This window comes from Podarcis vaucheri, assembly GCF_965113315.1.
Source record: "Podarcis vaucheri genome assembly, chromosome: 17".
Taxonomy (NCBI): domain Eukaryota; kingdom Metazoa; phylum Chordata; class Lepidosauria; order Squamata; family Lacertidae; genus Podarcis; species Podarcis vaucheri.
In genome coordinates, this window is record NC_138755.1 from 24,897,763 (window position 1) to 24,920,285 (window position 22,523).

General features: G+C 42.9%; 1 protein-coding gene across 2 annotated transcripts in view; it reads right to left on the reverse strand.

The window, feature by feature from the left end:
- FREM1 (FRAS1 related extracellular matrix 1) overlaps positions 1-22,523 on the reverse strand; it is a 78,472-nt gene that overhangs the window by 38,143 nt on the left and 17,806 nt on the right. The window contains exons 8-19 of one of the 2 annotated variants that reach the window (XM_082204466.1): positions 21,801-22,145; positions 20,406-20,548; positions 19,231-19,427; positions 16,758-16,848; positions 15,114-15,281; positions 13,975-14,183; positions 10,987-11,080; positions 8,759-9,011; positions 6,749-6,943; positions 5,186-5,371; positions 3,239-3,435; positions 1,673-1,898 (exon numbers count right to left, since the gene is read on the reverse strand). In XM_082204466.1, the coding sequence (XP_082060592.1) occupies positions 1,673-1,898; positions 3,239-3,435; positions 5,186-5,371; positions 6,749-6,943; positions 8,759-9,011; positions 10,987-11,080; positions 13,975-14,183; positions 15,114-15,281; positions 16,758-16,848; positions 19,231-19,427; positions 20,406-20,548; positions 21,801-22,145 (2,304 nt within the window). The remainder of the gene's footprint in view (positions 1-1,672; positions 1,899-3,238; positions 3,436-5,185; positions 5,372-6,748; positions 6,944-8,758; positions 9,012-10,986; positions 11,081-13,974; positions 14,184-15,113; positions 15,282-16,757; positions 16,849-19,230; positions 19,428-20,405; positions 20,549-21,800; positions 22,146-22,523) is intronic. The other variant, XM_082204467.1, reaches the window with a different exon arrangement.

Sequence of the window (22,523 nt, forward strand, 5' to 3'; positions counted from 1 at the left end):
AGTGCAAGTAGATAAACAGGTATTGCTGTGGCAGGAAGGTAAATGGCGTTTCCATGCGCTCCGGCTTCTGTCACAGTGTCCCATTGCTCCAGAAGCGGTTTAGTCATGCTGGCCACATGACCCAGAAAAGCTGTCTGTGGACAAACGCCAGCTCCCTTGGCCTGAAAGCGAGATGAGCGCTACAACCCCATAGTTGCCTTTGACTGGAATTTACCATCCAGGGGCCCTTTACCTTTTTTTCCCTTTTACCTTAATTTGGAGGAAGCTTCATTGAACTCAGTGGACCTGACTTTAGAACACAAGTTGTGAAGCTCTGGCACACAAACCTTTCTGAAGATGCAATGACTTGGGTTGGAGATTGGGGAGGGGGGCTGACATTGTGCGTGATGCATGGACGACAGATGTGATGCCATCGTGTGACAGCTTGGCCTCCGTGGCTGGTGGCTCGTCTGCCTTCTGCTCCTCCTGCCACCATCATGGGCTGGGGGCTGCTTCCCCTCTGTGTTAAAAGGAGGAGGAAGAGGATCCATCGTGTCCCTGGCATCACACACAACGGTGTTGCATCTGGGCATCACGTCCGACTTCGTGATGTCACATCCAACGCCCAGATGAACATTGCGACGGCTCAGCTAACAAATGTTGGGGGGATCAAAGGGGTCCAGCTTCTAGAAGTCAGTGCCCTGCCTCCCTTTCTGGCTCTTGTGACTCCCCAGCATAGTCTCTGCCCGCTTTCGCCATGCCAAGCATTGTTTTATAAATCAGGCTCTGCTTTATAAAGAAATGTTGAAGCTTTGTTGATTGATGGTTTCGTTGAGCAGTCTTGGTCTTTTGACAACTCCTCTTCTCACAACCAAAAGCAGAGGGCCTTCCTCTGCACAGCCAACTCAGGCTGCATCTAGCAATTCTTTCATATTATTACAATGCCTTCAGCCACCTATTTTCCAAACTAACTCCCAGTATCTGTAGCCTTGCAAGAAAAGTCCTCCAGCTCCCTTGATGCGTTTGGTCGCAGAAAGACCTGAACGCCATTCACAGTGTAGTTTTATGCATGTCTTCTGAAATGTGAGACTCACTGAGTTTGAGGGCCATATTCCCACCGAATTTACTGTATTTTACTCTGAGTAAACATACGATTGAATTGTTTACATGTCTTAAACAGATTTGTAGCCTGATCCTATCAAGCATCCTTTATTCAGTCAAAGAAAAGAAAAAACCCTAGCAAATTATGGTTAGGGGTCCCTTTACCTTTATTCCCATGCAAATATGCATAGTACTGTAGTTTAAATATGTTTTTCTCAGAGAGTGTACACATCGCCAACTTAAAATACAGCTTTTCCTCAATCCGGTTCAAAGCTGGTTTGGAGACAAATGTATCAAAACACAGCATTTCAAAAAATAAAATATTTTTTAAAAAAACCAAAAACCACAACATTTCATATGAAATGACAGTATAAATAGGAAATGTATTAACTATATGTACAGGAAAAGTACAGGGCTAACATGTGTACATCACTTCCCAAACAGTGGGAGTACACTGGGTGCAGGGTAGATGTGTACACAACCATAGATATATAAAAGACAACCTTTGAATCAGGTGCAGAAATAAAACATGAATATTTCTTATTATCCCACCATCTGGCTGTAAGGACAAACAGGCTGGGAGAGCATTTACCATTTTTCAAAAGCTCCATGGAAAACCCATGCACAGGAAGTTCGTGGTGCTGGTGACCGTCGGTCACATGTTTATAGCGGATGATGTCATTGCCATGATTCCCATTAACAAGGAGGCCATGCTGGGGTTGGCGGAGGACAGTAAAGATCAGGGGATCTTGAGGTATGTCCAGATCAACAGCACTGATTACAGATGGATCCAGTTCCTTCATCTGGCCCTCCTGCACCTGAATGGTCAAAGGAAGGCAAGTCAGAAATCTTTTGCAGAATGAGGGAATAATAAGACACGGAATTTGTAAGCCTGCTGATGCTCATCTAGTCTGTTCCAATAAGCCATCATTAAATTTTGCTGGTCCACTTGATCTTAGGTTAAGGTGTATCTCAAAGCATGCATCTCAAAGGTCCCAGGCTCAATCCCTATCTTCTCCATGTAAGGCTGGGAGAGACCTCTGTCTGAAACCATGGAGAGTGGCTACCATTCATTGCAGACAATTATTGGATGAATTGTTGGAGGAAATGTGGAGTGATGGGAACGTACAGTCATATGTGGTGGGATTGTCCGTTCGTTAATGAATTCTGGAAACAGACTGGTATAGAAATATCAGGAATTGTGGGTAGGAAGGTGGAAATATCTAAATTAATGGTTCTTATTAGCCTGAGTAGCACAGAGTTAGAAACAAAAGAGGAATGTAAATGGGTAAAATTGATGGTAATTGCAGCCAGACAGGTTATAGCGAGTAATTGGAAAAACGCAGAAGACCTAGAAGTCCAAGAGATTCATTGAAGACTTGTTTTTATTATTTATGTTTGTTATATTTCTCTAAAATTGTAAGTTGAAAAACCAAATAAATAAATTTATTTTTTAAAAAACAAATGCAAATAAAAAACATGTGAGCCAAGGGATAGGAGATTGGGCAGCAAAAGAAAATGGGGCAAAGAGGTAGAAAGAGCATCCAGGTGATGTTTAGGGACCAGGACAGGTAGCAAGGAGCAGAAGAGCTAAGTGATGGATAGTGAGTATGAAGAATAGGGAAGCTGAGTCTTGAACCAGAATAAATGCAGAGCAAGCTTGGAGAAAACTGTGACCCTCCAGGTGTTGTTGGGCTACAACTTCCATTAGCGATGCTATCTGGGGCTGAGGGAAGTTGGAGGCTTCCCATGCCTGGCGTAGAGGATAGAGAGGCAGATGTGGGTTGATGAGGGCTGCAAGGAAACCAGAAACTCAAAGTGAAACATCTTGAATCATGCATAGTGCGCTGGTTTACTTGGGGTTGACTGGATACCCAGGCATAAAAGATGGTGTTCCCAGAGGATGGTCTGAAGGCACATGAGGCCACCACCTTGCCAAAGCTAAGCAGCTCTTGATCTGATCAGTGCCCAAAACAGCTGATCTCCTGGGAATCACATGATAGGCTTCATGATGGAAAAAAGCAGGATATAAATGCAAGGAAATAAATAAATGGAATATGCTGAAAGAGTTGTGAGGGGAGGAAGCGAAAGTAAAGACCAGCTATGTTCTCTTTGAGAAAGGAACAACCAGAGGAACACACTATATTTCAATCCTTACTGTAATATTCCTTGCTTCAAATTCTGGCACTTCATCATTCATTGGGTTGATCAATACATAAAATGGTGTCTCCATTGAACGATGCTTCCCGTCAGTGACATAAACCATAAACTGGTCTGCGGTTGGTTCTATTCTCCTGTGCCTGCTCTGGACATAGTTTATGTGCAGACCCTTTATGTTTTTCAGCTGAAATGAGGCTAGATGAAAGAAATGCAAGTTAATACTGGCTATGCACCTTCTCCTGTCCTCTTTGAAATAACCTTGCCATTCCCTAACATGTACACTTGTTCGGGCTACAGGTGTTTGTAGAAAAGAGGAGATATATGCTCTAAAATGCTTCTGTGGATGATATTTACACAAAATGTGTTCCGAGACCTAAGGTGGAGCAAACCCCTCAAAACTTTGGGACAGTTTTAACATCCAGTGGCTGTGGGAAACCAACTAGAAGGGGCTCTCAATTCAGAGGTCCCCAGATTTTGTTTTTGTTTTACCCCACTATTCAGCAGTAGTCCCAAACTCGCCAACAAAGCCTCACAAAGCAGTTTACATGAAAACAACAACCATAAATTAAAACTGCATAATAGGAAAGCAAAGGCAACTTATAATGAAAAAAAGCATTTGAAAAGGCAAGTTGAAACTTGCTTCAACATTGAGGATGGGGTGGAATCCAGCAACATACTTTAAGGCAGCGGATGGATTAAGAGGCCCAGGAGATGCTGTGTGGGCCAGAGAGAAATGTTGGTGGCTGCCTCACTGAGACTCATTCAAATTCAAAAACTCCCCAGCAAGAGTTTTTTTCACTATTCCAGGCAAGGTTGGTTCCAAGTTTAATAGCCGATGGTCAATATAAAGCCTTCTGATGCTCCCCCATCGCACCATGCAGGGCCGGATTTAGGTTTGATGAGGCCCTCAGCTACTGAAGGTAATGGGGCCCTTTATATGTCCAGCTGTCCTTTGACAACAATAAATTGTCCCTGATTTTTGTGTTGAATATATGCTATATGGCAATTTATGGACCTAATAGGTATCTAAAGCCATTTGTGCGTGTTGCCATTCAACCAGTCCATGCAGAAGGTAGGCACCCAATATATAGAAATGAGCAAACCAGTGATATTTTAGGGAACAGGCTAGCAGGCGGGGCCCATGACTTACATCATAGGAGTCTACACAACACAAAACACTGTTGCTGTATGTAGGTTTTATTTTATTTGCTTTTTATCTTATATTTTGGAAATGTACATCCAGGTTTTTTTCCCCTTTGTTTTTTTGCCCCCCCCCCCCCGAGAGTGGGGCCCTAAGCTGTAGCTTGTTTAGCTTATACCTAAATCCGGCACTGGCACCATATATTTCTGGCAAGTACAGAAATGAGGGACAGACGTACCGATGAAGGCAGACAATGGCAAAGGAAGGTTAACTTGTAATACTCTGTAATTACCCACATTGTCCTGAAGAGACTTAGCATCACTCTCTTCATCACAATGGCATCCACCTGGCATTCATTGGAAAACCAGAAGAGGTGGGGGCTTAAGGCAGCAGCATTGCAGTGGTGGAGTGGCTCAGCTGGTAGAGCATAAGACCCGTAATCTTAGAGCTGTGGGTTCGAGCCCCACTTTGGGCAAAAGATTCCTGCGTTGCAGGGGTGTTGACTAGATCAGTGTTCCCCAAACTTGAGTCTGTTTTTTGGGACTACAATTCCCATCATCCCTACGTAGCAGGGCCAGTGAGCAGGAATGATGGAAACTGTAGTCCAAAAAAAGCTGGAGACCCAAGATTGGGAAACACTGGACTAGATTATCCTAGTGGTCCCTTCCAACTCTACAATTCTTTTGATTCTTCACTGGTAATGGCCCCTGCATACACTTGACCACAGGAAGGCAAAATGGACTGAAGGTGTTGGCAATGTGCCTAGATTTAAATACAAGTTGCCTTTCCCTGTAGCACACATACCTATGCTTATTCCCACATTGCTTTTCTCAAAGCCAGGGGAAGGCAATATATTCTCTATGTACCCAAATTGGGGAGGAGAAGCTAAAACAAGCTGCAAGTCATCTGCTTTCGTGTCAGGATCAGCGGCAGACAAGTGGTTAATTGTAATGGCGGCCGAGGTGCCCTCGTCCACAACAAACATGGCACCTGCAAACAAATGATACAGTGGTAAGTACTAATCACAGGTAGGTAGCTGTGTAGGTCTGCTGTAGCTGAAACAAAATAAATAAATTCCTTCCAGTAGCACCTTTGAGACCAACTAAGTTTGTTATTGGTATGAGCTTTCGTGTGCATGCACACTTCTTCAGTGATAAGCACGTTGTGACTTAAGTAGCCGGAATTGCAAAGCTAAAGAAATGTCTCAGATAACTGGTGGTGAAAGCCATCGTTCATCTGCTTGATAGCAATGTTTTCCAGTTGTGCCGTACCAATGACTCTTCATCCTCACCAATTGAATGAGGAGGGAGAAAGGGGGGGGGAACCACACTTGCAAAACAATTCTGCTGATAAGCTATTCAGTATGGTTTATGCAGTGCTCAAGATCGGTTGTTACCTCTGTTTGTCACAGCATTAATTGCCTGAGAGCTGTTATGAATTGCTCATAGTGAACCATTTTTCATGCATCAGTGCTTAATTTCCCTGCTGGGACAATCCTTCATTTCCAGAACATTGCTTAGGTGATAGACTGCAAATCACAAAGTTACTCATACATACCTCATTGAAAAGTAGTGGACATGCGCACATTACTGTCAAAAGAGCTGCATTTCGTGTAACGCCACTCAGTTATTAAAAAATAAACAACTATTGAAATTGTCACAGAGAACTGATGCAGTGTCTGGTCTAGGCATGTAGGACTTATTTAGGTTATGTGATTCCCCCCCCCCCCATGGAAATCCCTTACTTCAACATTTTTAAGCTAAGCATGCACGGAACAACTGTCTCAAACCGTCTTAAAAGAAAGAAAGAGATGGAAAGACGATTCTGTACCAACCAAGGAGGAGTGGCAGATTAAATTAATGGACTATGCTGAAATGGTAAAACTTACTGGAGCAATAAGAAACCAAGAAGAAGAAAAACTTTATTAAAGAATGGGGGAAATTTGTGGAATATTTGAAAAGTAATTGTATACATTTAAGTTCATTGGGAGGATTAATTTAAAACCAAGCAGTTAAAATTAATGTTAAAGGAAAAGAAGGGAATAATTAATAATTGGAATAATGAGGAAAATGCATTGTGAAGAGTTAAAAAATATAAGAAATCACAAAGTGGTGGGGTAAATATACATATGTCTATTGGGAAAATATTGGATTTGTATGTTTGTAAAAAAGTTTTAAAAACTGAAAAACAATTTTTTTATATAAAAAAATCTTTGTACAGTGGCTTGAAAACCTTAAGTGCTTTGTAAATAAATTAGCATAGACTGTTCAGCATTGTTCTAACATGTCCTGAATTATAATCTTAAATTCTCAACAAGCCAGCTGGGCATACAAAAAATAAAATAAAATAAATGTAAAGATGTTTTACCAGTAACAATGGATGGTGGTTGGTTGTCTATAGGAAATATTGTGATGTTAATATCATATACTGGAAAAGATTTATGAAGCGGAACAGGAGGAAAAGGAGATTCATCATAACAACACTCATTTGTTGGTCCAATTTCATCATCCGAGACAACAAAGGTAAGGACATCTAATAAAGGGGTCAAGCCAATCTCTCCACCTGGGGAAAAGAAAGAAAGAAACAACAAGAGATAAAACAGGATATTTTTGCAATGCAAGAAACATTTGTTTAAAATGCCGAGGTGCAAAATATTTTCAGCAATAGTCATGAAGAAGAAACGAGAAGAATGGGAGGCATTTCTAAAATTACTCAATTATGGTAATTTATTCCTTCCAACGATGATGGCTAAACTGTAGTGCTCCAGATTTTGTTGGACTCCATCTACCATCCACCATGATCAACACAGCCAACGGTCAGGAAGATGGAAGTTGTAGACCAGAAAGCCACTTCCGAGCTGGAGAGGAGGTGGGGTTGCGGGCCCCACGCCCTCCCCATGTGCGCGGGGGCTGACTCACAGCCCCCGCGAGACTGGGGGAATCCTCAGATGCATCATCTCCCTGGCCAGCCAATCGGCTGGCTAGGGAGGTGTGGCCCGGGCTATTTAGGGCCAGCGCAGCCGAGGATTTCCCTCTCTTCTTCGCTCCAGCTGCTCGCATTGGTAAGGGTATTGTTATGCAGATGAGAAGGGGGGAAGGAAGCGCCATCACCTTCCCCCAAATCGTAGGGTAGTCCGGTAAAGGATTCCGGGGGGCGTTGCCCTGTCCGAAGCCTATGGAGGTGTGGGCCTAAGGCACGCCCCCGAGCAGTGACCCCGGGGAGCTCCTAGTTGATGTACATCAGCAGGACTCCCCATACTGGCGGTTAACCCTGATTCAAGCAATCAGGCTGAAGCTGGTTAGTCGATAGGACCAATGCCTAAGCCAATACCACTCAATTCCTGCAATCAATAAAGTTGTGGCCTTTTTTCACCCATTAACCTTAAACACTGTGTCTTGTGTCTCATTTTCCAAGGGGGGAGGCGGGTACTCGCCACACAAACAACTGGAAAGCCACAGGTTCCCCATCCTTGTCTTGTAAGGAACAACAACAAAGACATCCACATGGTTGTATAGACATCTTTTCTGTATCATACAAGTAAGATTAAAAGACTACCCCCAGGAAAAAATGGTAATCTAATGATCTAGAAATCAATACATATGTCTATCACTTAAGAGATAAGCTATATATAGGAATTATTAATGTTAAAGCAATTCTATGTTCATGTTTCTGTATTTCCCCCAATAACCATTTGGGAAACAATTGGCAAGGATTATGAAGTCCCATTGCTTAAAATTGGTATGTTCCAATCTCTTTTACAGAAATAAATGAAACTGGTAAGCGCTTCCAGTTGGCTTGGCTATGGCCAGTATGTTTTTATTTCCAAGATATGAACCAAAAGATATTAATTTCCAAGGAACATCCATTATTATTCAATAAGGGTTGGATCCAGAGATCAACATGAAGAAGTGGGCAGGTGGAAGCTGATTTCTCTCTCTCCCTGCAAACTGCCCCCAGTAGCTCCCTGAAAAGTCTCTGCAAAATTACATACCATAATAACAAACAAAATCAATACCCCCACACACAATGGAGCCCCCTTCATCTCCAAGATAGGGTTGCAACCACTTATAATGGAATTTCATGTAACAGGAATAAAGACTTGGCCTGGATAAAGGTTGCGATACATCCAGAATTTTCCAGATAGAGCCGGTATTCGGCCTTCGTAAACAGCGTATGGGTGGAAATTGGTAAAAAATGTCTGGGAAAATCTGGACGTTTGTGCAGCCCATGTCGGAAGTATAGATTTTGGTGAATTTCATTTAAAAATAGCTCAAAAACTTTTTTTGAGATTTTGCAAAGAAAGCTCAACTACGTTGGCCAAACTTTTTGAAATATGGCAACCCTATGATATATGATCAGAGCATTGCTCACACTTACTTGTATGTTCGTATTCCACTGCTCCAGAAACAACATCTACTTGTGGAAAGCGATCCACCACAACCCCATCTTTCTTCACAACCCCGTATTTAGGATTTCGAGCGAGCATGAACATCAGCTGCATGTCTCCACTGTCTTCATCAGTAGCATAAAGGTTCTCCGAGGTGATGGCCACTGCCTGACCCTCTGGGCATTCGATGGAGGGAATGAGGTCAGCATTCATGACAGGAGGTTCATCATTTACTGGATTCACCTGGAAAAAATATGCTTGAGAGCAAAACTGTGCTGGTCATTCATTTCTGTGTGTAAGCATGGTTGTGCCTACAAATTGTGGAAACCCATGTATTCGCTTACAGATAGGCTATCCTAAGGCAGATCTTTGCATTTCATGGTAGGAAATTTGTCAATGTTTCTAAATATAGGTGTCACATCTCCACATGTGCAAACATGAAAGGGAGCACTGACAAAATATATTAAGAAAAGAAAAGCAGCTTTGGAATGACAGATATTGAACAGTGGGGGAAGGAGATGTTTAACCTTTTCCCAGCCCATATATTAACTCAAAATCCCACCTCCTAACCAAAGGGTTATGGGGGGAGGGGAGAGAGAGAGAGAATTCTGGAAAGTACAATTTTGAGCAAGGAAATGGTGGGCCAGGAAAGGGTTAAGCACCCCTCCTTCTACTACTTGTCTTGAAAATGAATCACTTCCCAAGCTTATTTTTATGGCATCCATATTCCATCACATGCATTTGGATAAAGGTAAAGGGACCCCTGACCATTAGGTCCAGTCGTGACCTACTCTGGGGTTGCAGCGCTCCTCTCGCTTTATTGGCCGAGGGAGCTGGCGTACAGCTTCCGGGTCATGTGGCCAGCATGACTAAGCTGCTTCTGGCGAACCAGAGCAGTGCACAGAAACGCCATTTACCTTTCCGCCAGAGCAGTACCTACTTATCTACTTGCACTTTTGACGTGCTTTTTAACTGCTAGGTTGGCAGGAGCAGGGACCGAGCAACGGGAGTTCACCCCGTCATGGTGATTCGACCTGCCGACCTTCTGGTCGGCAAGTCCTAGGCTATGTGGTTTAACCCACAGCACCACCTGTGTCCCATGCATTTGGATATAACTCCATAAACGTACACTTAATATATATATATAAATTTTGATGCAGCTAAAAATGCAGGTTATTGTGTGTGTGTTTTTGCTGTCTAATGCAGAGATGAACATATCTTTCAGAATATCTGAATTTCTTGCTAAGGCTCTACAAATCCATGCTACATTTTAAAGGAGGTATGGGAAATGATGTATCCTTTAATGGTTAAGGACTATAAATGCAGATCACTACTATTATTATAGTATTATTATTTATTATGTGTATATTGGCTGTTTGCTAAAACACAATAAACTGGTTGACTGACTTGATGCAGCACCTATTTGTCTCACTGAGGGTCCAGAACTGTAGAAATATAACCCTCTGCGAACACCCCTAGTGTACTGATATCTTCCTAATTTTTAAAATAATGGGCTTTATACAACTCCACGTAAACCTACTGAAATGGATGGACCCAGTGCTTTTTTTCTAGAAAAATAGGTGCCAGTATTCACCATGAAGTTGTTACAGTAAGTGTCACATTTTAAAAAATAAATAAATAAAAGAAGTGCCGGTACTACGTACCCTTCAGTTACCCCCCAAACAACAACAACAACAACAACAACAACAACAACAACAACACAACAACAACCGCACTGAATGGACCTAAGTTAATCACACCCATTAATCTCCATGTGGCTACTCAGAGTATGAGCAACATTGACTAAAACATTCCAATATATCCAACCTGATTGTTGACTTTTAATAAACTAGGGAGTTTTAGCAAACAATGGTAGGGCCAAATTTATACAAAACACAGCACAGTGTTTATTTGCAAGTGGTTTCAAGTCCTTTAAGGATGAAACATGCATACGTAAAAATAAAGCATCTCTCTTTTGCTGATGCATTGTATTTTTCAGCATTTAATTCTGAGTGGATTCATCCCTGACAGTACAGGAAAAACTGAAAGGTGCAGGTATCTCTTACAATAGTACCCATCAAACACATATAACATAATCCTCAAAAGTGCAGAAGAATCCTTATCTCGTCCAAGACCTCCCAGTTTCTAAAACAACCACAAAGCCCCTGAAAATTGTCATCTTCTAGAGAACTAATATTCTGATGAATCTCACACTAACCTGAACTTGCAGATTGAACTCGAAGGAATTGATACCATCTGTAGCTGCAAGCAGGATACGGTCCAGCAGAACCTCAGAACCGTCGTGAAGATACCTGCAGGGATAAAAATCTGAACTCATTTCAAATGTTTGCATTGTTACCACTGCTGCCATCAGCACCACACACCTATTACAATGTGCAATATATAGGAATTCACAGTCCTTGCCCAGAGATCTAACGAATCTACGTTAGTAGTTAAAGATAGAGGTGAAAGGCAAAGAAAGGAGATGGGGCATCAAAACTTAGGAAGGAACATAGGAAAATGCCTTATACTGAGACAGAACATTGGTTCACCTAATTCAGCACTGTTTACATTGAGCGGCAGCAGTTCTTCAGGGTTTCGGACATCCCTAGTCCCAACTGGAGAAGCCAAAGATGGAACCTGAGACCTTCTGCATGCAAACCACTGAACTATGGCCTCATGGTGCATGCTCTAGTTATTTCCCGCTTGGACTACTGCAATGCGCTCTACGTAGGGCTACCTTTGAAGGTGACCCGGAAACTACAACTAATTCAGAATGCGGCAGCTAGACTGGTGACTGGGGGCGGTTGCCGAGACCACATAATACCAGTCTTGAAAGACCTACATTGGCTCCCAGTACGTTTCTGAGCACAATTCAAAGTGTTGGTGCTGACCTTTAAAGCCCTAAACGGCCTTGGCCCAGTATACCTGAAGGAGCGTCTCCACCCCCAACATCCAACAGGGACACTGAGGTCCAGCGCCGACGGCCTTCTGACAGTTCCCTCATTGTGAGAAACAAAGCTACAGGGAACCAGGCAGAGGGCTTTCTCGTTAGTGGCGCCCGCCCTGTGGAACACGCTCCCATCAGATGTCAAAACGATAAACAACTACCTTACATTCAGAAGACATCTTAAGGCAACCCTGTTCAGGGAAGTTTTTAATGTGTGACATTTTAGTGTATTTTTGGTCTCTGTGGAAGCCGCCCAGAGTGGCTGGGGAAACCCAGCCAGATGGGTGAGGTACAAATAAATTATTATTATTATTATTATTATTATTATTATTATTATTATTATTATTATTATCTCTCGAGTACAGGTGGACTTCCGAGCGCCTGAAGCCACTGCCTGTAGGAGAAGCTGGGATACCAAGCAGTTGTTTTGTCTGCTAACCCTTGCCAGGCCAGAAACAGAGGCAAGCTTGCCTTTTGCCCAGTTGCTGAAAAACATTGCTACGCATTTCGGCAAGGAGTCTTTTGATTCGCAATAAAACCTAGTGCCTGGAATAGATGGGATTGGCATTTGTATGCTTGAGAATCCAATTTCTTACTATTTTTATCGTTCTGCAAAATAAATTTGGGTATTTATTTATTAATTTCAATTTCTATACCGCTTTATATTTTTAATAAAAATCTCAAAGCGGTGTACAGCATATTAAATCAATTTATGAAGAAAACAATAGCCGGGTGATGTTCCTCCGGCCTCATGAGGAGCCTCTTCAGTAGGGCTGGTGAGTCTGGCCAGGTGGAAAGGGCCTTGTGGGGAGCAGCCTTCACACTCACAGCCGGGCGATGTATTTATTTGTATATTTATAACCTGCCCTTTCATTTAAAAATAAAAATAAAATAAAAATCAAGGCAATATATAACGTATAAAAATAAAATCAGTAAAAAGCGTCCACAAAACCATAAATAACATTATTTCCAGTACTCTCTTCAGGGTATCAGACAGGGCCCTTTCCCTGTCATACCTGAAGAAGCCAGAGGTTGAAGTTATGGTCCTCCTTTTTCTTCCTCCTTCATTGGAGTAGTTAGTAGTAGTACTGATACCACCACAGGGATTAATTTAACACTACACTGGGCATGCTTCACTTACTTACTTACAAGGCTTACTTACTGCCCGTTGTGTAACAACAGCAGCAACTATAAAGCTTCCCTCCCTCATTAAATTAGGTGGCTGAAAAAAGAATCCAGGAATGGGTATGAAATAATCTTTGAGTTTGGTTTTGGTACTGCTGACAGATTTAACAGCTGAGCGTTCTCAGAGAATGTCACCCCACTAGGCCAGTATTTTTTGCGAGTGGTGGCAGACCTTAGGTTTGTAATAATGAAGTACAGTGGTACCTCGGGTTACAGACGCTTCAGGTTACAGGCACTTCAGGTTACAGACTCTGCTAACCCAAAAATAGTACCTCGGGTTACGAACTTTGCTTCAGGATGAGAACAGAAATCGTGCTTCGGCGGTGCGGTGGCAGCGGGAGGCCCCATTAGCTAAAGTGGTACCTCAGGTTAAGAACAGTTTGAGGTTAAGAACGGACCTCCAGAACGAATTAAGTTCTTAACCAGCGGTACCACTGTACTTCTTCATGTAGCACATAGCTAAACTCACTCTTATTGGAGGCAGTGATGCCCACCAACTTGGATCGCATTGAAAAAAGGATTAGACCTATTCATGAAGGAAGAGGCTACTGGCCACAAGGTCCGAGTTCCACTTGCATTGTCAGAAGCAGCATGCTTCTGAACATCAGTTGCTGGGAATAAGTTGTTGGGCAAGATTTTTTTATGTAAAAAAAACAAAACAAAATAGGTCCCACAAGCCTGAAGTCTGTCCTCTCCTGCTTTTCAGTGGAGCGGAAAAGGCCCTGTCTCAAAAAACAAACACAACCAACCAACCAAAACAAGCATATCAGAGACGATGTTCTGTACCAGCCTTCACTGGCATTCTAGCTTTGTAGCTGCAGGGGTGTGTGTGTGTGTGTGTGTGTGTGTGTGTGTGAGAGAGAGAGAGAGAGAGAGAGAGAGAGAGAGAGAGAGAGAGAGAGAGAGATTCCAACCTTTGATCCTCAATCTACAGGTCAATTGCTGGAGTTCATCAAAACATACATTACAGTCATTTGTTTCGGCTCTCAGTACTGTTTTGATTCATGGGCTGAATTAGCAGAATCTACATCAAGAACAGAGCAGGCATATATATATTCAGCGCCTTCTAACCTGACTTTGGACAGGTGCAGGTCTTCACAGGTGAGCCAGTCCCCCTGATTCATAGGAATCCCAGCCAGCTCAACAGCTCCGTGAAGAGGTGGCCTTAGCAGATGGATGCGGATGTTCTCCTGTTTGGTGTCCACATCTGAAATCAAAATGTGGCCCTCTGTAATGGTACATGACCCCCCCTCTTCTACTTTCAAGTTGTTTGTGAACACCTGAACAGAAGGAAAGAGAGAAAAGTTCCAGTCTTCCTCTCAGAAGATGCTTTTGTTGATCCTTTTACCTTGAGGTAATCTTTTTTTACCACATTATTTTGCACAGCTGAAAAAGGGGAGATGATCTACCTACAGTATTTGCAGGACGGCCCCAGTGCAAGCTTTATACAATTGTAATTAAGCCAGGAATACGATTTTAGAAAAAGAAAGAAACTAGGGTACCCAACGACACACACAAACACACATATATTGGTTGCGTTTTGTGAAATTTGCTCCTGTTTGGCTACATTTAGAGTTAGTGAGATCCCATAAATTTAAAGAAATATTATACAGTAGTATGATGAACTTGTGAGCAGAATTTGAGCTATGGGCAATAGAAGTAATTCGAGTATATTATTGTGGTTATGATTTGATAGATAGAAGATCAGGTGTGGCAGAAGGAGAGAAACAACAACTCCATGGAAAAAGAGGTGGGAAGTTGGAAAAATAAAGAGAAAAGACAAAACTGTGTTTTGACTGCATATGTTAAAAATGTTGAAACAATAAAATATATTTTTTTTATAAAGGAGGGAGTAAGCACTCCCATTACAGCCCACCAGTATTTCCATGCAAATGATACAATCTGCCCTGTATTCACATTAATGAAAAGCCACAAGCTTGGGAAACACATGTTTGTCCAAATAATGTGTGGTTTCTGTTCTGAGACAGCAGGATGGAAAGCAAAACTTATCCTTCTTAAATGTGTTTAGGGAAGACATGATCTAATGCTAAAAATATTATACTTTGATTTCATCATTCAAGAGCTGAAACAACAAAAAGGAAAAAAATTCACAAGCCCAAACAACAGCTTCTTCTTTTTTAGCTAGGTTCAACCCTGAACAATGTCGAATATCTAATTTTCTCTTGTTCCTGTTAGCATTACAGTCATACCTCTGGAGCTTGATTGTCTACTGGGACAATGGTAATGTTAAAACAGATCCCCTGCAAAGTGTTGCCATGTCGATTGCTGACTGAAAATGTGAAATGGATATACTGAGGCTCAGGGCCGATATCTTGCAATGGCGGCATGTAAGCAACTTTCATGTGGTTTATGGCATGCTAGGAGCAAAAAAACAAACAAAATGTAAGGGATATATACACCCCCCAATTCCCAAATCTAAACTTGCATTACTATCCACGGCATAGTATACCTTGCATTCAATACAGTAGGGTTGGAGAACCTACAACTTCCATCAGCCCCAGCCACTTGGCCAAAGGATGATGGGAACTGTAGTTTAACAACATCTACAGGGCCACAGTGTGCTACTCCTGGTAAACATAAAGGGTATAGTAATAAACTCCACTGGTTTTCTAATCATCATATACCTGCAGGTACCGTATTTTTCGCTCTATAGGACGCACGTTTTCCCCTTCAAAAATGAAGGGGAAATGTGTGTGCGTCCTATGGAGCGAAGACGCCATAGCCCTGCGACCCTCTCCTAAAGCGCCCCCCGCGACCCTCTCCCGGCTGGAGAGGTGACGCGTGGCTATTGAGGCTCCTGCCATAGCCGCGTGTCACCTCTCCAGCCTGGAGAGCGCGCGCGGGGCTAAAGCAGCCCCCCGCGACCCTCTCCTGGCTGGAGAGGTGACGCGCGGCTATGGCAGGAGCCTCTCCACTGCGCCTTTCCGCTGCTTCCTGACCTGCTCTTTGGGGCTGGTGGTGGGCTTCCTCCCCGCCAGCCCCAAAGAGCAGGTCGAAAGGAACCTGATGCCTGGAGAGCGAGAGGGGTCAGTGCACACTGACCCCTCTCGCTCTCCAGGCTTCCAAGGTAGCCGCCTGAATGGCACCTTGTTTTAGAGCGGGAAAACAAGAGGGGGAAAGTTCTCCCCCTCTCTGTGCAGCGCCTCCTGCCGCTTCACTGAAGGGGCGCTGGGCAGAGAGGGGGAGAATTTTTTTCCCTTGTTCTCCCCCCTCTAAAACAAGTGCGTCCTATTGTCCGGTGCGTTCTATGGTGCGAAAAACACGGTATATGGCGGTACAGTGGTACCTCGGGTTACATACCCTTCAGGTTACATACGCTTCAGGTTCCAGACCCCGCTAACCCAGAAATAATGCTTCAGGTTAAGAACTTTGCTTCAGGATGAGAACAGAAATTGTGCTCCGGTGGCGCAGTGGCAGCAGGAGGCCCCATTAGCTAAAGTGGTGCTTCAGGTTAAGCACAGTTTCAGGTTAAGTACGGACCTCCAGAATGAATTAAGTACTTAACCTGAGGTATCACTGTATACAAACTTAATAAATAATAATAATAATAATTACAGTAAGATCCCATATACAGTCGTACCTTGGAAGTCAAACGGAATCCAAAACATCAGAAAACCAAACTGTAGCTTCTGATTGGCTATAGGAAGCTCCTGCAGCCAATCAGAAGCTGCAGATGTTCGGGTTCCAAAAGAAGGTTCATAAACTGGAACAATTACTTCTGGTTTTGTGGCGTTTGGAAGCCAAAACGTCCAAGTTCCAGGGGTTTCGACAACCAAGGTACAACTGTATGAAGTGAGGCTACTGGGTGACAGGTTTTAACCTTGATAACTAACCTGTGTGAATGATATCAGTGACGGAGTAGCAGGATCCTTAATCAGTTTAGGAATGCTGTCAACCATAAACAGTTTCCCAGCATCCATGTGGCTGCACAGAAAGGTATTGTCATAATAGAGAACACATATGCAGAATCATATAACTTTTTAAATAGCAAAAGAAGATACAAATGTACATCCCAAAACTAATTTCCCTCACCAGAAATAGTCACCATCTCCCCATTAGGATTATATATTTTTACTCCGACCCACCCCACCCCCCCACAATTATTTCCTGTATCATAAAGGGATGGACTTTTGCTTAGAAACACTGAAAAGGGGACTAATTCTTCTCAGTTGTGAAAAGGTCACCCCAGCGGCGTAGCGTGGGTTAACAGCACCCGGGGCAAGGCAAGTAATTTGCGCCCCCTAACCCGGGGCAAGGCAATTAATTTGCGCCCCCTAACCCGGGGCAAGGCAAGTACAGTAATTTACCCTCCCAAGCAGCAGCAGCGAGGCTTCTCTTTCCCCCGCACTCTCCTGGAGCTGCCTCTTTTCATTCCTTACCGCAGCGTTTCCTGGCTGCTCCCCCCCACTTCCCCTCTCTCTCCTCCTCGCTCTGCTTGCCTTGCCCTGCCTGAGGGCGCCCTGAGGAGACTCCGCTCTCCTTTTTGACCAGGCGAGGTGGAAAAGTCTCTTCCCGCCCCCTCGCCAGACTCCCTGCTCGGCTCGGCTCACTACCCAGGCGGCCAGTGGAGAGAGAGCCGCAATTACCATAAAGCTCCTCTCCCTCCGCTCGCCAAGATGTCAAAGCCCCGGCAGCAGCAGCAAAGGCAGCAGCAGGCGCAGCCAGACCCCCGCCAGCCAGCCAGCCAGCCCGCCCGCCCGGCTTCCTCTCCTTTTTTTGCCCGCAGCAGAAGGCTTCGCTCTCCCCCTTCCGCGACCTCCTCGCCAAGCCGTGGATTTTAGTAGGGGCAGAGAGCTGCTAGTGCGAGCGCGCCCCCTGCCCATGTTGCGCCCGGTGTGGCTGGCACCCCTGGCACCCCCCACGCTACGCCACTGGGTCACCCTGAAATGCAAAGTTGGAATCACTGTATTACTACTCATAAATATTAGCACTTAAAAACACACACAAAAAACTTTATGGAACTCTTTTGAACTTTTACAGCTGTCTGGAGCTTCCTAAAACTGTTTTGAACTTTCTAAAAGAAGAATCCAAATATTGGTCTATATGGAAAGCTTTGTGGGCAAACAACTAAACTTAACTTTTAATATTTGTTTCAGTGGCAATATACAATGTCACACAAGAACCTCTGTTTATTCTAAGCAATAAGAAGTTATGCACAGTGTTTGAAATATTGTACAAGCATTAGAAAATTTGCAAGCTCTAATTTTCCTGTATTATAATACATGCTATGCATGTTATATAATACATTATAGCGTTGCATATACAAAAATCTATTTATTGATTTCAGGGTGACCTTTTTTCAAAGATTTGGAAATGACAATTCATTCCTTTTTTTAAGGCAAAAAATCATCTAACTAAGCTACAGGAACATGAAAGAAGTTATAACCCTACTCCCCATCTCTACTGTTTCAGATAATTTTACAATGGATTGGGAAATCAAAGCAAGCAAAATATGAAATGCAATTAGGATGTGTATGCATGTAGCTTATTGCCTTTTAACCTTAATTTCCTGTGATTTCATCCATCTATCAGTGCTATGTGAAGCCACACGGTCAAAACCTTGAATGGTGAACTGACTGTAGGGTTCATGCTTTGCGGTCTATATCCAGTTGTTTGGACTGTGCTTGCTGCTTCAAAAAAGATCTGAGCAGTTGAATAGGAGACATCAATTCTCAGAACCTAGGGCTGCCATACGTTTGGGATTTCCCTGATTTCAGAAATAGCATCTGAAAATCGGTACAAATGTCCAGGAAAACCCAGGCTTATGCAAATCCATGTCAGAAGGCGTAAAAAATATTGGGGGGGGGGTGTGTGTGTGCAGAAAAAGCTCAACAACTTTAGCCCAAAAAACAACTCAACAACTTTTGTGTCCAAATTTTCATATTTTTTTTTTAAAAAATGGCAACCCTACAGAACTGCACTTTCACATCTTCTCTCAAAGCAGATTTGAAATTTGGGGGGCAGTGTTTTGCTTTCTGCTGGCTCATTATCTTCTGACCGCTGCTGTGCTTCACCATATAAGTTTGCGTGCATTAACCGTTTTACATCTGTTCATAAATTAAGGATGGAAAATGACAGTGGTAGCTAGCAAGGCCGAGACTGGCACCATGTGGGCAATGAAGAAGAAGGGGAAATAGGCTTTGGTCAGACTCCTTTGAAAACATTCTTAACTCCCCTGTCTGAGGAACACAAATACAAATGCTAATTACTAATCAGAATTTTGCTAGGTCATCACCAGCTCTGCCATGCAACATTTTGAAAATGCACCCTTTTCTTATGAGAAGTAACCATTCACACAAGCCTTACTGATGTACAGAAGAGAAGAATGGGGGAGAAGTTATAGTATAGATGATCTCCCTTTCCTGCGCTTCTCTGTCGATATAACTGAGATGTTTCTTTGTTAGATGGGCGATCTCAGTTTCCTTGACAGTTAGATGGCGGCTCGTCCCTGAAATTTCTTTGGGAAGTTGATCATCTGAAGGAATTATGTGCACTCTGACTTCCTAGTGTAAGGATTTAGAAAACCATTATATAGTGGTGGTGGTCAGGACACCCAGGTCATTGGAAATATTGCAGCAAAAAGGCCATGGTGTTTAGATAGCGTTAGACAATAAGCATTTAGCATCTACTGGAAGAACTGACAAGACAGGAAAAGATGCTAAAATATTCTTCAAGTGTCCTGTGATTCAATAGATTTCTGTTAAAGTCACTATTTGAAAACTTTACAATGTATTTTTTCATGAGATCTTAAACTTGGGTTCTTGAACTGCCCATGACTGTTGTTTTTAAAGATGTGTACATACAAGTTCAATTTGTTGAAACCCAGACAGACAGAACAGACAGAAAGACAGATATTACAAATAAATCCCAGCATTTTCTGTTATCCAGATTGTGTCTAATTATTCAACATATTAAGGAAATTTCAGGTTTTCTGTTTGCCTGCTATGCAATCCCTTCCCTGAACATTGATACAAAGCCTTGAAATTTGTGAAGCACTTTAGTAATATAATGGGCTGAATCCTTCTGGTTTAAGGAAAAGTAGACTATCACATTTTACAGTATACTCCTATGTATGTTTAAAAGATAAAGGGACCCCTGACCATTAGGTCCAGTCGTGGACGACTCTGGGGTTGCGGCGCTCATCTCGTTTTATTGGCCAAGGGAGCTGGCGTACAGCTTCCGGGTCATGTGGCGAACCAGAGCAGCGCACGGAAACGCCATTTACCTTCTCGCCGGAGCGGTAATTATTAATCTACTTGCACTTTGGCGTGCTTTCAAACTGCTAGGTGGGCAGGACCTATGTATGTTTACTTCGGAGTAAATCCCACAGTGAGCATGTTTAGCAGTAGAGTCCACAAAAAAACTATGCCGCCAACATTAAGTGAAAAGCATAAAAAGTCAACAATAAAATGACATTCATAAAACACAGGTGTCATTGTGTTCTCCCTCGTGGCCTTGCAATATATCCCCCAATGACATACCTGAGTTTCTGAAAGATTGGGAGGATCATTACAGTCACACAGAACAAATTCAATGGAATCTTCAAATATTTCTCCTCCTAAGTGATGGTAGTAAATGATCCCATTGAATAGATCTTTCTGAAGAAATTTAGTGACAGGATAACCTGGTGAATCACAGAAGAAAATACATTTTAGACCTATAAGAATTAGGGCCTTGTATTTAACGCCATAATGGTGCTCCTGTGAAGGCTTTGTGGTTTTTCTAAAATAAAAAACCCAAGTATTTTACTGATACCTCCACTATGGAGGAGAATATGACCCTTTATAATAAAAAAAATAATGGTGAAACTCTCTGCCACAGGCCTCAGTTATCTTCCATTTAGCATGTCTGACATTATCTTCTCCCTTAAAGCTGCCAGGGATCTTTGGACCATGAAAATATCCTTGGCTGCCCAAGTCCTTTTTAATGAAAAGCAAATAAAGAAATTTCTCCTGAGAAATAAACATTTATGAGGAAATGTTTTACCAACCAAACTCAAAGCAACCCATTAGCAGTCTATCAACTTTCTTGGGCATGACCGAGGTGTACACATTGGTTTTCTTCATTGGCTAGGGATTATTAGACAAAGGACTATAGCGTCTAGCTTGCCTAAATGCAAAATAGAGGGGAATTGTGAGAAACTAGCCTGTTGTAAAAAGGTAACAGTTACATTTGCTGCACTGCCTCCCACTGGCATGAATGCTGCCCGGAATGGAATGAGTTTCTTAAGCCTGAAAAGGCTCTCAACCCCTGGACTCACGGCTGTCTTTAGCATATGCGCCGTCGGAGCGCAAAGATCTGCCCAGCGCCCCCAAATTAACTTTTACTGACCTTTTATGGGGAGGAGGGAAGCCCAAAGTTGAGTTGTTGACCGTTTTTAGGGGGGGCAACTCAAAGTTGTTGAGCTTTTTTTGGGGGGGAAACAGACTGATGGAGGAGGGGGCTAGGGACTTTTGTTTTTCACTGCCACCAATCGAGAGGGACTGGTTGGCACCCCCCAGAATTTGGTGCCCACGTGCCCCACGCCCCTGGCACCCCTGGGTAAAGACGATCCTACCTGGACTAGAGTCTCATCTTAAACAAATTCATTATGCTGGGTGCCCCCAAATTTATGGGCATTGCCATTAAATGGTGTGTGCGCACCACATCTTGTGATTGATTATGCAGGGTGGGGCTTGCCTTGCATAATCAAACCAAAGCCGAAACTCACAGCCTGTTTACTAAGGCCTGGAAAACAGTTGAAATCTCAAGTGTTAAAGAGGGATATGGGAATATATCTGAAAGCAAGACATAGACATGGACATAACACACACACACAGACACAAATAAGCAGAAAGAAAGATGTTCTCCCCCCTTCAGCTTGTCTAACATTTTACCAATTAGGTCTGGTCCAGGTTTCTTCATGATTTCTCCTGCCTGTGATGCTTTGGTTATATTGAAGAGTATGTAGTCATCGCTAGAGTCCATGTCGGAGGCTTGAAGCATTGAGCCTTGAATCAGAATTGTTTGTCCTTCATGCACTTCTATTTCAACATTACTGATGAGAAATGGAGGGCTGTCATCTTTAGGCAGAATGTTGATTGGAAATTTGTGGCGACTGCTGTGTCGGTTATCAAAGATCCTGAAGACAATATAGTCCTTTGTGGAATCACTGTCATCGTGATGGTAACGGACAAGACCATCCTTAAGGTCTGAGACTGTGAACATGAATCCCTTTCCTCCTGTCAGACAACAGCAGGAACATGATTCATAATGGGTGTATGCTTTTAAAAAAGGTAATACTACTTTAGAAGGTGTGAAGCTTATGAACAGAAATGATTAAGTTTATAAGAGGTAGAAATTGGAGGGCCAAGACCAGGAAATCATAAAAGATTTCAGCCCTGTACAAATTCACTCACTGGGTCACCATTGGTGATCATCTCTCCTCATGAATTGCAGAAAACAATCTTGTTACATAGAAGAGATGCTTCCAGACTAGCCAGGCCAAAGAACAACCACCATTAAATGAATACAATTCCTTCACTACAAGCATCAGAACTGGCTTACTGGATCAATGCTGGTTCACTGAGTGACAGACACAACATCGTTTTTCTCTGGGA